Source organism: Camelus bactrianus, chromosome 18 (genome assembly GCF_048773025.1).
Source record: "Camelus bactrianus isolate YW-2024 breed Bactrian camel chromosome 18, ASM4877302v1, whole genome shotgun sequence".
In the NCBI taxonomy this organism is placed as follows: Eukaryota; Metazoa; Chordata; class Mammalia; order Artiodactyla; family Camelidae; genus Camelus; species Camelus bactrianus.
In genome coordinates this window covers 34,269,526-34,282,397 of record NC_133556.1, presented here as the reverse complement: position 1 = coordinate 34,282,397, position 12,872 = coordinate 34,269,526, and the positions used below count along the sequence as shown (strand labels likewise).

At 52.1% G+C, this 12,872-nt stretch overlaps 1 protein-coding gene across 20 annotated transcripts in view; it reads left to right on the top strand.

Moving 5' to 3' along the window:
- The window catches only part of LOC105074257 (uncharacterized), a 140,108-nt gene that overhangs the window by 100,570 nt on the left and 26,666 nt on the right, over positions 1-12,872 (top strand). For all 20 annotated transcript variants that reach the window (XR_012500427.1, XR_012500429.1, XR_012500426.1 and 17 more), the window contains 6 exons: positions 251-367; positions 1,994-2,201; positions 4,861-5,027; positions 6,459-6,571; positions 7,699-7,780; positions 11,965-12,102. Coding sequence is in view for 6 of the 20 variants with exons in the window: in XM_074346798.1 (XP_074202899.1) it covers positions 251-367; positions 1,994-2,201; positions 4,861-5,027; positions 6,459-6,571; positions 7,699-7,780; positions 11,965-12,102 (825 nt within the window). In the remaining 14 variants the exon portion in view is untranslated. The remainder of the gene's footprint in view (positions 1-250; positions 368-1,993; positions 2,202-4,860; positions 5,028-6,458; positions 6,572-7,698; positions 7,781-11,964; positions 12,103-12,872) is intronic.

The window sequence follows — 12,872 nt, the reverse complement described above, 5'->3', positions numbered from 1 at the left end:
CTCTCTTGCTCCTCTGTGGACCCAACAAGAGGTGAGCGTGCTGCTCACGCACAACCTGCCCCAACCTGGCCCCTTGGGCCTCCCAGCCCGCGGCCTGCTGGACCTGACCACCGGGCGGCTTGGGCCCAGCCACAGACACACCCTGCGGGTCAGAGTGGATGGCACACAGGTGCAGGGCTCTGGTGGGGGCTGTGGGCTGTGGGGACGGCCCAGCCAAGGGCCCAGGCCCCACGGTCATCCACCCTGGCAGGCGTCCGAGGAGCTGCCCTTCACTCGGTGGCCAGAGCACATCTCCCTGGACTGCGTGTTCCAGCACAACATCCCCACGCTGCGGGCGCTGTGGGTGGAGGACAAGCTGGGCCTGCAGGTCAGCCTTGGCGGGCGGCGGTGATGACGGAAATCCATGCAAGTGTTCATTCTTTCACTCAACAAACCTTTTTGGAAGTTTGCAGAGACAAGGGGATGGTAGAACGAGGTTCATCCTCCCTCTGAGCCTCAGTCTCCTCATCTGGGAATTGGGGATGATCGCACTCATTTCCCACACCCAGCCACACCCCTTGGGACTGTTAGACCTTCTCCAGAGCCTCCCCCTCCTCACTCCCAGGGCCCCAGTGCTTGTCCTCCAACCCTTTTCCCTTTATCCACGCACACTCCATTCCAGTCACGGTCTTTTCCAGTCTCTCTTATCCGTGCCATCTCTGCATCACCATCTCCCTCATGTCTCCCTCCCCTGAACCCCAGACCCGTAAGTAGACCCACCTGCCTGTTGTGTCTCCACTTGGGTGCCTGGTGGGAAACTCCGACTTGGCTGTTCCAAAACCAGACAGTCTGACCCCTCCAAGCCTGCCCCGTTCCGTTTCCCCAACTCGGCAAACGGCTCCTCGTCCATCCTTCCAGCCATGTAGTCAAACCGTTGAAGTCATACTTTTTTTGCCCACAAACAGTATCCCTCCTGCAGCAAATGCTGACAGACAGTGCTGCCTCCCAAGGGCACCCAGAACCTAGCCCCTTCTTACCACCTCCAGGCCACCTCGGGTCACACTGGGTCCTAGCCCACTGGCTGTCTCTCTCGCTTCCACCTTGTGCCCCTCTGGTCTCATCTTCACCCAGCAACCCCCAGGTCCACTTGAGCCCCTCACTCAAGAGTCCAGCCCAGCAGCCGAGAACCTCCTGCACGGACTTAGCCCCATCCCTGCTCTGAGCCCACCTCCCACGTCTCCCCTCCAGCCGTGCGTGCTGCCCCTCCCATTCCTCGTGCCCCCCTTCCCCGGGGTGGGATGTCCTTCCCTTCCGTGCCCTCTGCCTTTCTCAGACCTCCCCTAGACAGGCCCCCCTCCAGTGTCACCCATGCCCCAAGCCTCCATAAAGAAAAAACCCTCATCTCTCCCTGCTTCTCACACGGAACACTTCTTGACCAGGGCCTGGGGTTTGTCCCTACATCAGCCAACTTTCAGACACCAATTGGGTGTTCTCCAACTCAGTTCAGTTCTGACACCGTCTACCGGAGCTCTAATTCTGCCTAAGCTTCTAATCATGGTTTGGTCTTTCTGGTGATCAGCCCCCACCCGGGAGCCCACCCAGAGTCACCTCGTTAGAACAAAAGCCTCTCTGATCACCTAACTTTTTTTCATTGTAAAATACGTATGCTGTTTACCATTTGGACAAAAGAGTACAATTTAGGGGCATTTAGTACATTCATAAATTTGTGTATCCACTCTCTAATTCAGAACTTTTTCATCACCCCAGATGGAAACCCCGTACCCAGGAGCAGCCACTCCTCAGCCAGCATCCTCCCTCCAGTAAAACAGCACATGTGTAGTTAGCCCTGGGAGTAACAGTTATTTCTAACCTGCTCCCTTGAGGGGGTCCTGGTTCTCCCCATCCGAGCGGCGTGGGTGGCACAAAACCCTAGGGTTTGCGGGAGCTGGGGCTAGCTGGCCGGGCTGGCTTTCTCTGTGAGGGGCGGTCCAGCGTCTCCTGGGTTTCATTCCAGCTCTTCATGGACATTCATGACGGTGGCTCTGGCTTTGAGAATTCCGGACGCGTCTCAGCAGGGCCTGCGTCGCTGAACTACTCCGTGAGCTGCCGTCACCACAATGGGCACCTGGAGCTCTCTGGCTGGAGCGATCACAACAGCCTGGTCCTGTTGCAGGCGGGGTTCCCGGGTGAAGCCCACCTCGATGCTGAGCTGCAGATGCGTGGTAAGGAGCCGGCTTCTCCCAGGCCGGGGCCTGCCTGCCAGCCTCAGGTCTGGACCCAGGGGCCCTGAGACCCACCCCTCACCAGCCCAGTGGGACCCTGAGCTCCAGGACTAACCAGGGACGCCTTTGCCCTGGGAGCCTGATTCCCAAGGGTACATTCATTTCCCAGGGCTGCCAAAGCAGCACTCCATAAGCTAGGTGGCTTAAAACAACAGAAATTAATTCTCTCACAGTTCTGGAGGCTGGAAATCAGTCATCAAGTGTTGTTGGGGCCATGATGGCTCCAGAGTTTCTAGGGGAGACTCCTTCCTGCCTCTTCCAGCTCCTGGGGCCCCGTCACTTCAGTCTCTGCCCCTGTGTCTCTACCTCGTCTCTGTTTTTATAAGGATGCCAGTCACTGGTTTAGGGCCCATCCTCACCCAGTGCCTCATCTGGGCTCGATGACCTCTGCAAAGACCCTTTTTCCAAATAAGGTCACGGTCACAGGTACTGGGAGTTAGGACTTCAGCATGATTTTTTAGGGGGAAACAGTTTAACCCAAAATGGAGGAGGAGGGGAACATAACAGTAGTAAGAACCGGCATTGATTGAGTGCTTACTGCATATACACCAGGGAAGCTTTTGCTACGCAGGAGCTCAATGAATCTGCTCAGACATGCTATTCACATCAAGGGAAAGTCAAAGCTACTCATGGGGCCTCTAGGCCCTCAGGATCTGCACCCTCACCTCTCTGACTTCTCTCCTGGCCCCTGCTCATTCCACTCCTTGTTATTCTTCCAGCACTAGAGGCTGGCTTCTGCCTCAGGACCTTTGCACAGGCTGCCCTCTGCCTGGAATGCTCTTCCTCCATGTATCTGCTTGGCTCACTCCCTCACCTCCTTTGGGTGTTTTTCAGATGCTGTCATCTTCTCAGTGAGGCCTCTCTCACTCACCCCATTTATTTGCACCTCCACCTTCCTCCAGCTCTCTCCATCCCTCTCCCTGGCTTTGTTGTTCTGAGATACTGTGTGATTTACTTATTAAATATCTTTATTTCTCATCGCCTATCTTCCCCCAGGGCCCACACTAGAATGTACATTCCACAAGGACAGGGGTGGCTTTTGTCTGTCTGTTTGTGGAGTGGTAATAGTAGGTGTTAAGTTAATCATCTGCTGAGTGAATGCATGAACATACGAGGTCGGGGTTGATGACAGCATCCCCATTTTGCAGGGGAGGAATAGAAGCTCAGAGAGGTTGAGTCACTTGTCCCAGGCCACCCAGCTGGCTAATGATGAACCCAGGCAGTATGGCTCCAAAGCCACCCTCTGACCCCCATGTAGACTGTGAAGATTAAGGTCCCCGAGTGGCCCCCAGGTACCTTGGGTCATTCTCTTCTGGCCTCACTCTTCCATCCCTGGCTCTTAGCTTCCTCGGGGGCGAGTGGGGGCCTGGATCGGACAGGGGACTGTCTCAGTGTGAGCTGACCTCACAGACCACTCTGAGGAAGGGTTTGTTGGGGACATGGTGGGTAGGTGATGGAATAGTCATCCCAGGGATAATTTCCACCCCGCCCCAGTTCCTAGGGCCCAGGAGGCCTGGTGTTGCTGGCCTCCAGCCAGGGCGACCTCCCACCTCCCCCACCGCCATCCACATTGGGCTGTCCCAGTCCCTCAGGGGACATTTTCTTGCCTGGTGTCAACATTCTTGGTGTCCCCCACAGTCAGGAACCTTCCTGAGCAAGAGGACTGGGTCCCCTTCCACCTGTGCCCCCTCCCTCCTCATGGCCCACATGTAGCAGGCACACTGGGTGAACGTTGGATAATGATGAAAGGAAACAAACCCTTTCTGAGACACACTGTGTGCCCCACGCGCAGGTATTCACCCGTGTGTTATCTCAGTTAATCCTGGTGATGTCCTTTGAGGTGAGCAGGCAGTGCCCACTTTATAGGTGAGGGAATTAAGGCCCAGAGCTGCCAGGCCTGCCTGTGTCTGCAAGGAGGGGCCACCCGCCCTGCCAGGCCCAGGTGGCAGGTGATGGGGCTGGGCCAGAACCTGGAATCTCCTTTTCTGGAGGGTTTTACCTGCCTGCCCAGATGAGAAGTGGCCCAGCTCGGGGGCAGGGGACTGGAAGAGAGTCCCATACAAGGTGGGAAGGGGCACAGATCCTCCAGTCTGGGTCAGGCTCGCTGCAGGTCAGTATCATTGGATATTGATGTGATAATTTATTAACCCTGGAGAGAAGTATCATTCATTCATTCATTCATCCTGTCAACAAGTACTGGACACTTGTGATGTGACTGGAGCTGTGCTAAGTGCTGGGGACACAGAGCAGGGAGCAAGACAGACTAAAGGCCCTGCCCTCATGGGGCTGACCTTTTGGCTGGGGAGAGAGCAGGAAGGGTTGGCAGGTACTTTGCATGGGCAGTCAGGGGAGGCTACTCGGAGGAGGTGTCATTTCAGCAGTGACCCCATTGAGAGAAGGAGCTGGCCAGATCAAGATTGGGAGGGGAGTGCCTTGCTGCAAATGATGTCACAGGGGCTCAGAGAGGTGAAAGGCTTTCCCAGGGTCGATCCCACTGGTATCCTCAAGGCAGGGCCCCTCCCACAGCCTCTGGTACCTCCCTAAGCCCGGAAGGGAGGTGAACCCAAGTTCCCAGCAGCCTTTGCCTCTCTGCCCCTAGAGACGCAAGCCCAGGCCCGTGTGACCTTCCGAGGCGGGGAAGCTGGGGTCAGCGTGGACGTGGCAGTCCTGGTGGCCCGCCCTATGAACGGCTCCCTGGAGCTGATGGTGAATGCCAGCCACACGGCGCGAGCTCTCCGGACGCTGGGCCTGCCCTTCACCAGCCAGGTGAGGAGTGGGTGGGCCAGCCTCAGGCAAGGCAGGCTCCCTCCTAATTCTGTCAACTCCCATCCTGTTCCCAGGGGCAGAGGACCACTACGTGCACGATCCTGATGTGGCTGCTCTTGCTTTGTGTCTCTCCATCACTTTACAGTTTGTAAAGGTTTTATTGTTAATAACAGTTGTGAGCAGTGTCTGCTGAGCAACCTCTGTATTCCCAGCTGTGGGGCTGGTGTGGACTGGCCCCCTGCAGCCCTGTGTTCTGGCTCCCGGTCCTGTGTGCTTTCCCACTATTTCACTCTTTAATCAGAATCAAAGCCCAGCTTCCATTTGTAGAGTGCCTACTGTGTGCTCTGCTCCCCAGCGAGGGACAGAGCAGCTCAGTTGTTACTGACGCCATCTCCAGAGGTCAGTCCCAGCTCTGCACTTGCTGGCTGTGTGGCCTTGGGCAAATTCCTTAGCCTCTCTGTGCCCTCAGTCTCCTCATCTGTGAAATGACGCTCATAATTGTACTGACTGTGAAATGAGGCTCATAAATGTACTGATCACGTGGGGATTGTGAGGACGGGATGAGTTAACACCACTGATGCACCTGGGCTGGTGCGTGGCCTAGAGCAGATGCTTTAGAAGCTTTTGCTGCTCTGGTGATGGTGCTGATGATGGTCACTGTAACCACCACCACCACCACCACCACCACCATCATCATCATCTCTGGGTCACACACGACAGCTGAAGTGACCTGCCCAAGGTCACAGAGCAAGTAGGCATTGAAATAGGGACTCTGGCTTGGTTCTGGGTCTTTCCCTGAGATGCTGGCCTCCCCACCTCTGAGAAGGGGAATCAGCTGTGGCCCCCACTGCCCGGGGCTTTGCCCTAGCCACTGTCACTTGGAGTGAACTCACCCTGCTTGGCTGGGCCCTCCCACTACCCCGCGAGTCACAGAGCACATTCTAGAACCTCTTTCTCAACCTCCTGTTTTGGATTATCCAGCCATCCCCCTGCCCCTCACTCCACTCGGCCATGCGGAGGCCCCCGGGGCCAGGAGGTCACTCTTCATGCAGAGCTGGTGTTACTATAACCCGCGACTGAGCGCCCCCAACTTCCCTCTCCCCCACTTCATCTGAATCCCCTCTTCCTGGACTCAGGGCCAGGTGGTGAGACCCACGGGGAGGTTGTTCTTTGCTGATGCCTGGGGTGCAGGTCTGTGTTGGGGGCCCACAGTGGGCCACCTGGGCTGCAGTGAGGGACAGACCCAGGCCTGTGCACGGGTCTTCACCATCCAAGAGGTTATTAGATGGGGCCAGGCCTGCTGAGGGGCTGTCATACCCTGCTGGGCTCGGGGCACGGGGAGGTACTGGGGTTGCAGGTCGTGGCCTGGCCTGTGAGCGTCCTTGGGCCCCTCCCGATGCCTCACAGCCCCCCGATCTGCTCCCTCTTCAGCTCCTGTTTCGGCAGCTCTGGGTAGAGGAGGAGATGAGTTCCTCCCTGCAGCTGATCTGTGATTCTCAAGCCAACCTGGTCCTCCATGTCCGTGGCCAGAACCAGGTGCTCAGGTAAGGGGTTCTCTACACTTTGGGGGTCCTGAAAGGAGAGGAACAGGTGAGGGAGACTTCAGCTGAGCACCCCTATCCCCAACCCACAGCACCTCCTTGAATCATCCCCACAGCCCCACTGCACCGATGTGGAAGGGGAGGCTCAGAGAGGCCAAGTGACTTGCCCAAGATCACACAGCTAAGAAAATAACTTCAATCTCTGGGGGCAGGACATCCATGTGGAGTTCTTAGTCTCACAACTAAATGCATTCCAGGCCTCAAATACGTATTCATAACTATTACGGCCCTTGAGTGTGGGGACCTACTGGGCGCCTGGCTCAGGGATTGGGCGTCTTACATTCAGATGAAGTCGGGTGGGTCACCAGATTCCAGCATACGTACCAGGTCATTGAAGATGAGTAAGCCACCTGTTACAGTTGTAGACTAGTGGTTCTCACCTAGGGGCAAGTGTGCCCACCCAGGGGCATTTGGTGATGCCTGGGGAAATGTCTGGTTGTTACAACTGGGCAGAGGGTGCTACTGGCTTCTAATGGGCAGGGGCCAGAGGTGCTTCGTACATGCACAGGTCAGCCCAAAACGATGAATCACGTGACCTGGGAGGTCAGCCATGCTGATGTTGAGACACCCTGGGGTAGGGGAACCATCAGGATGGGACAGCACCCGGGGCTAGCAGCAGTGGGGAGCTGTGAGCACCCGGCCTGAAGGATCCAGGGAGCAGTGCTGTGTGCACAGGGCTGCCGGGAGGGAGCCCGGGTTTAAATCCCACCCTCCAGATCCTGCTGAAGTTCCCATTGACCAAACCCGAGGTGGCCATTGGTAGGTACTGCCCTGGCCCCTGTACTGAAGGGGAAGCTGAGGCTTGGAGACTGCACCTGAGGCACTTGCCCAGTGTGCCAGAAAGGCAGAGGCTGAGCTGGGATTCAAACACAGGTCACCTGGTGCCAGGCTCCAGCCTTAACCACTTAGCCCCACGGCCCTCTGGCCTCAGGGCGTGGGAATGACCTTTCGTCCAGCTGCTGCTGTGTTCCCGGATCTCCAAGCCTCTGCTGGGGAGGTTGGCTTGGTATGACCCGGCCATGGGCAGGGGCCCTCATGCCAGGCCTCTCATGCTTTTTTCTTCTTTCTAGCAAAGAGCTGCAGCTCTCGGCCCAGCATCACCTCCCCATCCTCCTAGGCGGCTGCCCCAGCAGAGCCTTGGCCTCTGCCAAGGTAACTGTGTCCCGCCACCCCTGAGCTCCTAACTGGTTCCAGATGCCCTGCCCGAGGCTGGGGGTGGGGGGGCCACAGGGAGTGTTAACACATCCACATCTGTCTGCCGGCCTGCAGCAGGCCCCTGTGGGCCACCCTCGGATACCCCTGGCTCCAGCTTTCCCAAACAGGCCCAGGTTTACATTCCTGGGCCAGCCCCCTGCAGCCCCCAGCCGGGCCCACGACACCCTCAGGAGTCGGGGGAGGCTTGCCCACCCAGTGCCTGGCACCTGGCACTGCCTCACCCGGCCTGGCATGCTCCTGGCTGCCAGATCGGATGACACGGGCCTTTTGAGCTGAGCCAGCATCACCTCCCAGGTGTCCCATCTGCCTGCCCAGGGCCCAGGGTCTCTGTCTTCCTGCCCTTGTCTGCGAATCCCGTTTTCACCTGGAACCCCCAGGAATCCCTCATCGATGCATCTGTGCTGTGCATGTGGCATCTAGGGGTACTAGGGGGAAGCAGGAGGGCCTGTGAGACCCAGGCTGGGGTCCCCCCTCCCTCTGTGAAGCTGTTGTTTATTTTTGTCTGCCCCTCTCGCCCAAGTCAGGAGATCTTGGAGGGTGTGCCCAGCACCTGGCACAGGGCCCAGCACATAGTAGGTGCCCAGTGAAAGATGGTGAGTGAATGAATGAATGAATGACTGGGTGAGTAGATGACTGAGTGATTACACTCACCGACTGGTCACTTCATTATCCCACCAGCCACCCAGTTTGTTAAAAGCCCTGCCTGCCCTGTCCCAGGCTGTCTTTCTTTATAGAGCACCTACTGTGTGCCGGGCCCTGTACCGGCATGTTCACCCACCACCTCTGTGCTCCCTAGACTTCACTGTGCAATCATTCAGAGAACCTCTTAGTTTTCCCCCGGTCTTTATTTTGAATAATTTCCAACCTATAGAAAAGTTCCTGTAAGACAGTGAACTTACGAACTGGGTTTTTTTTTTCCAGTTTTGTTGAGATATAATTGACATACAGCCCTATAAAGGCTTCAGGCATACAGCTTACTGATCTGACTTACCTGTATTGTGAACTGACCACAGAAAGTTTAGTTAACATCCAACATCTCACAGAGATATATAAAAAAATCTTTTTCTTCCTTGTGATAACTCTTAGAATCTACTCTCTTAACTTTCAAATATACTATTCAGCAGAGTTAACTATAGTCATCCTGCAGTACACACATCCCTGCTATTTATTTATCTTACATCACCAGTTGTTCATAGTTTGCTGTATCTTCCTGTTGATACTTACATATGTTGTATACTTTTATTTGTACACATACATATTTCTTCTGTATTATTGTGGGTTAATATTGAGATGTTCCTGAAGAAGTCATACCTCATTACTCCTAAATACTTCAGCTAGTGTTTCCTATAACAGGGGTGTTTTCTTGTATAACACAATAGACTGACAAAATTCAGGAAATTTAACATGTGACATAATACTGTTATCTAATACAGAGTCTGTAATAAAATTTCCCAGTTGTTGCAATAATTCTTCTTTTGCAATAATGCTCTTTCGAGCTTTTTTTTTTTTTAATTGACGTATAGTCAATTACAATGTGTCAGTTTCTGGCGTACAGCACAGTGTCCTAGTCATGCATATATGTACATGTGTTTGTTTTCATATTTTTAATTAAAAAAATCACTTAATTGAGGTATGGTCAACACATAAAAAGCTGTACATATTTAATATGCACAACTTGAAGAGTTTGGAGGTAAGTATACACCTGTGAAACCATCCCCACAATACAGATTTTATACTTAAACATATGTTTTCATATTTTTTTGTTAAAGGTTATTACAAGATATTGAATATATAGTTCCCTATGCTATACAGAAGAAACTTTTTAAAATCTGTTTTTATATATAGTGGCTAACATTTGCAAATCTCAAACCCCCAAATTTATGCCTTCCTCACCCCCTTCCCTCAGTAACCATAAAATTGTTTACTATATCTATGAGTCTGTTTCTGTTTTGTAGATGAGTTCATAGTGTCCTTTTTTTTTTAGATTCCACATATGAATGATATCGTAAGATATTTTTCTTTCTCTTTCTGGCTGACTTCTCTTACAATGACAATCTCTAGGTCCATCTATGTTGCCGCAAATGACATTATTTTTATTCTTTTTTATGACTGAGTAGTATTCCAGTGTATAAATATGCCACAGCTTCTTTATCCAGTCATCTGTTGATAGACATTTAGGTTGCTACCATGTCTTGGCTGTTGTGTATAGTGCTGCTATGAACATTGGGGTGCATGTATCTTTCTGAATTAGGGTTCCCTCTGGATATGTACCCAGAAGTGGGATTGCTGATAGGTCTATTTTTAGTTTTTTGAGGAATCTCCATACTTTTTTCCATAATGGTTGCACTAAACTACATTCCCACCAACAGTGTAGGAGGGTTCCCTTTTCTCCACACCCTCTCTAGCATTTATCATTCATGGGCTTTTGAATGATGGCCATTCTGACTGGTGTGAGGTGATACCTTATTGTAATTTTGATTTGCATTTCTCTGATAATTAGCAATATTGAGCATTTTTTTCATGTGTCATGTGCCTCTTGGCTATTTGTATGTCTTCATTGGAGAATTGCTTGTTGAGGTCTTCTGCCCATTTTTGGATTGGGTTGTTTGGTTTTTTGTTCTTAAGCTGTATAAGCTGTTTACATATTCTGGAAATTAAGCCTTTGTCAGTTGCATCATTTGCAAATATTTTCCCCCATTCCACAGGTTGTCGTTTTATTTTGCTTATGGTTTCCTTTGCTGTGCAAAAGCTTATAAGTTTAATTAGGTCCCATTTGTTTATTTTTGCTCTTAAATTTATATTGCCTGGGTAGACTGCCCTAGGAGATCATTGCTAAGATTTGTTTTGTTTGTTTTAAATGCAGGATGCAGTCCAAGATCACCCAGAGTATTTAGATGCCATGTCTCTTTACTTTCTTAATCTAGAACAGAGGTTCCTGTCATGGGCCAGAGAGTAAATATTTTAGCCTTTACCCCCAATACTGTCTCTGTTGCGAACTACTCATCTCTGCGTTGTAATAGAAAGCAGCAATGTGCCAATGGGAGTGGCTGTGTTCCAGTAAAACTCTTCTTTACAAAATCAGGCAGGGGCCAAATTTGACCCAAAGACTGGCCCCTGTTCTAGAAATTCTCCTCCCACTGCCTACCTTTTTTTTCCCCTCTCCAACCTTGTATTAAACTTTTCAGGTGCTGCAAAATTAATTTTGTAGTGAACCCCCCCATACCCATCACCTAGATTTTCTCATTCGTATTTCTCTCTAGTTGCTTTCTCACCTCGCTCTCTATCCTTCTTAATTTTTGATGCACTTCAGAGTAAATCGCAGATACTGATATCCACCCCCCGCCAAACATTTCATTATCATTAATCACCTTCAGGAAGACTTCCTTCATTGACAGTTTTGCAGGGTCCACGCAGTTGTTTTGTGAAAATCCTCCGTTTAAATCTGTCAGATGGTTTGTGAAAGATGAGATTCGGGCTGAGCAGCTTTGACAGGGGGCTCACTCGGAGAGCGGTGCTTCTGGGGAGCTCTTAGTAATACTTGACCCTGTTCCCAGAGGTTCTGTTTTTCCAGGGCTTAGGGGGAGGCCCAGCATCTATATTTTTAGCAAGTGTCCAGAGTGATTCTGCTCTTCAGCCAGCCTGGAAGTTAGCACATTATTTCATATGGTTTTCATACCAACCTATTAATAAAGTAGGTATCATTATCCCAGTTTATGAGGTTAGAAAGTGGAGGCTCAGGTGGTTGAGGAACTAGCCAGGGTTCATTCACCCCACACCCGGTGGAGCTGGAATTGGAGCCCTGGTCTGTTTGGTGCAATGCCTTTGCATTGTCCCCTGTGCTAGGCTGCCCCCTGCTGTCTGTAGTGGTAATACAACTAGAATTCTTGCCTGCTGGCCCCAGACGGGTAGCTACGTTCAAGTCGGCATTAAGCATGAAGGGCAGGGGGAGATTTTTGTCATGGCCACACCTGGTGATCTGAACTGAGGTTCTGGACCCTCGTGTCATCAGAGTTCATCCTGTCCAGGGAGCTGTGGGCTTGGGCAGGCAGAGCCAGTATCTTCCTGAATGTCCCACCAGAGACCTGGATGAGAAGATCTGACTGGCTTTTCTTCTGACCCAGCTACGATACTCTGAGGGTGGAGCCGAGAGCACGTTTGTCTTGGTGGTGGAGAAGCGACACTTCCACGTCAGCACCAGGCTGGTGGCTGCTAAGAACCGTCTCGCCAACATCATCAAGCTGGAACAGACCTTCCCCCAGGTGCGTGGAGGAGGCCAGGGCAGGCTGGAGGGCTCCTGGGGCGGCCCTTAGAGGAGAGAGGAATTGTCCCGGTTCCTGGGAGGACCTCGTGCAGCACGGGCTGTGAAGTAGGCAAAATTTACTGGAATGGATTCTCAGCTGATTTCAATGTCCGTCTGTCCTTCCTTCCTATTGCTATTTTTTCAGGCCAGGCACTGTTCCAGAAGCTGGGAATGTTGCCTAGAACAGGATTGATGAATCCTTTCTCTCATCAAGTGTACAGTCTTGGGAAGATTGGGGAAAAAGTCAAATAAATATACCAGATGGCAATACATACTATTTAAAAAAAAACAAAACAACCACAATGGAGTGATATGAGTGGGAATTACAGGGAGTTATTTACATGTCCAGGGAAGGCCCCACTGAGGAGGTGACATTTGAGCTAGCCCCAGATCACAAGCAAGTATCAGCCATTTGAAAATCTGGTGAAAGGGCATTCCAGGCAGAGAGACCAAGATGTGCAAAGGGCCTGGGGCAGGGATGAATTTGGCCTGTTTGAGGAATGGCCACTGGGCTAGAGCAGAGTGGGTGGGGGGAAACAGTAGGCCGTGGTGGGAGTCCAGTCATGCAGGGCGTGTCAGGCCACAGAGGCTAGTTTGGAGTTTATTCTCTCTGAAATTGGAGGCCTTTTGAGGACTTGAACCAAGAGATGCTTTCAGATTCCTCTGGCTGCTCTGTGGAGAGGGGCCTACAGAGGGCAGCAGAGACACCAATGAGGAAGCCAGCAAGGA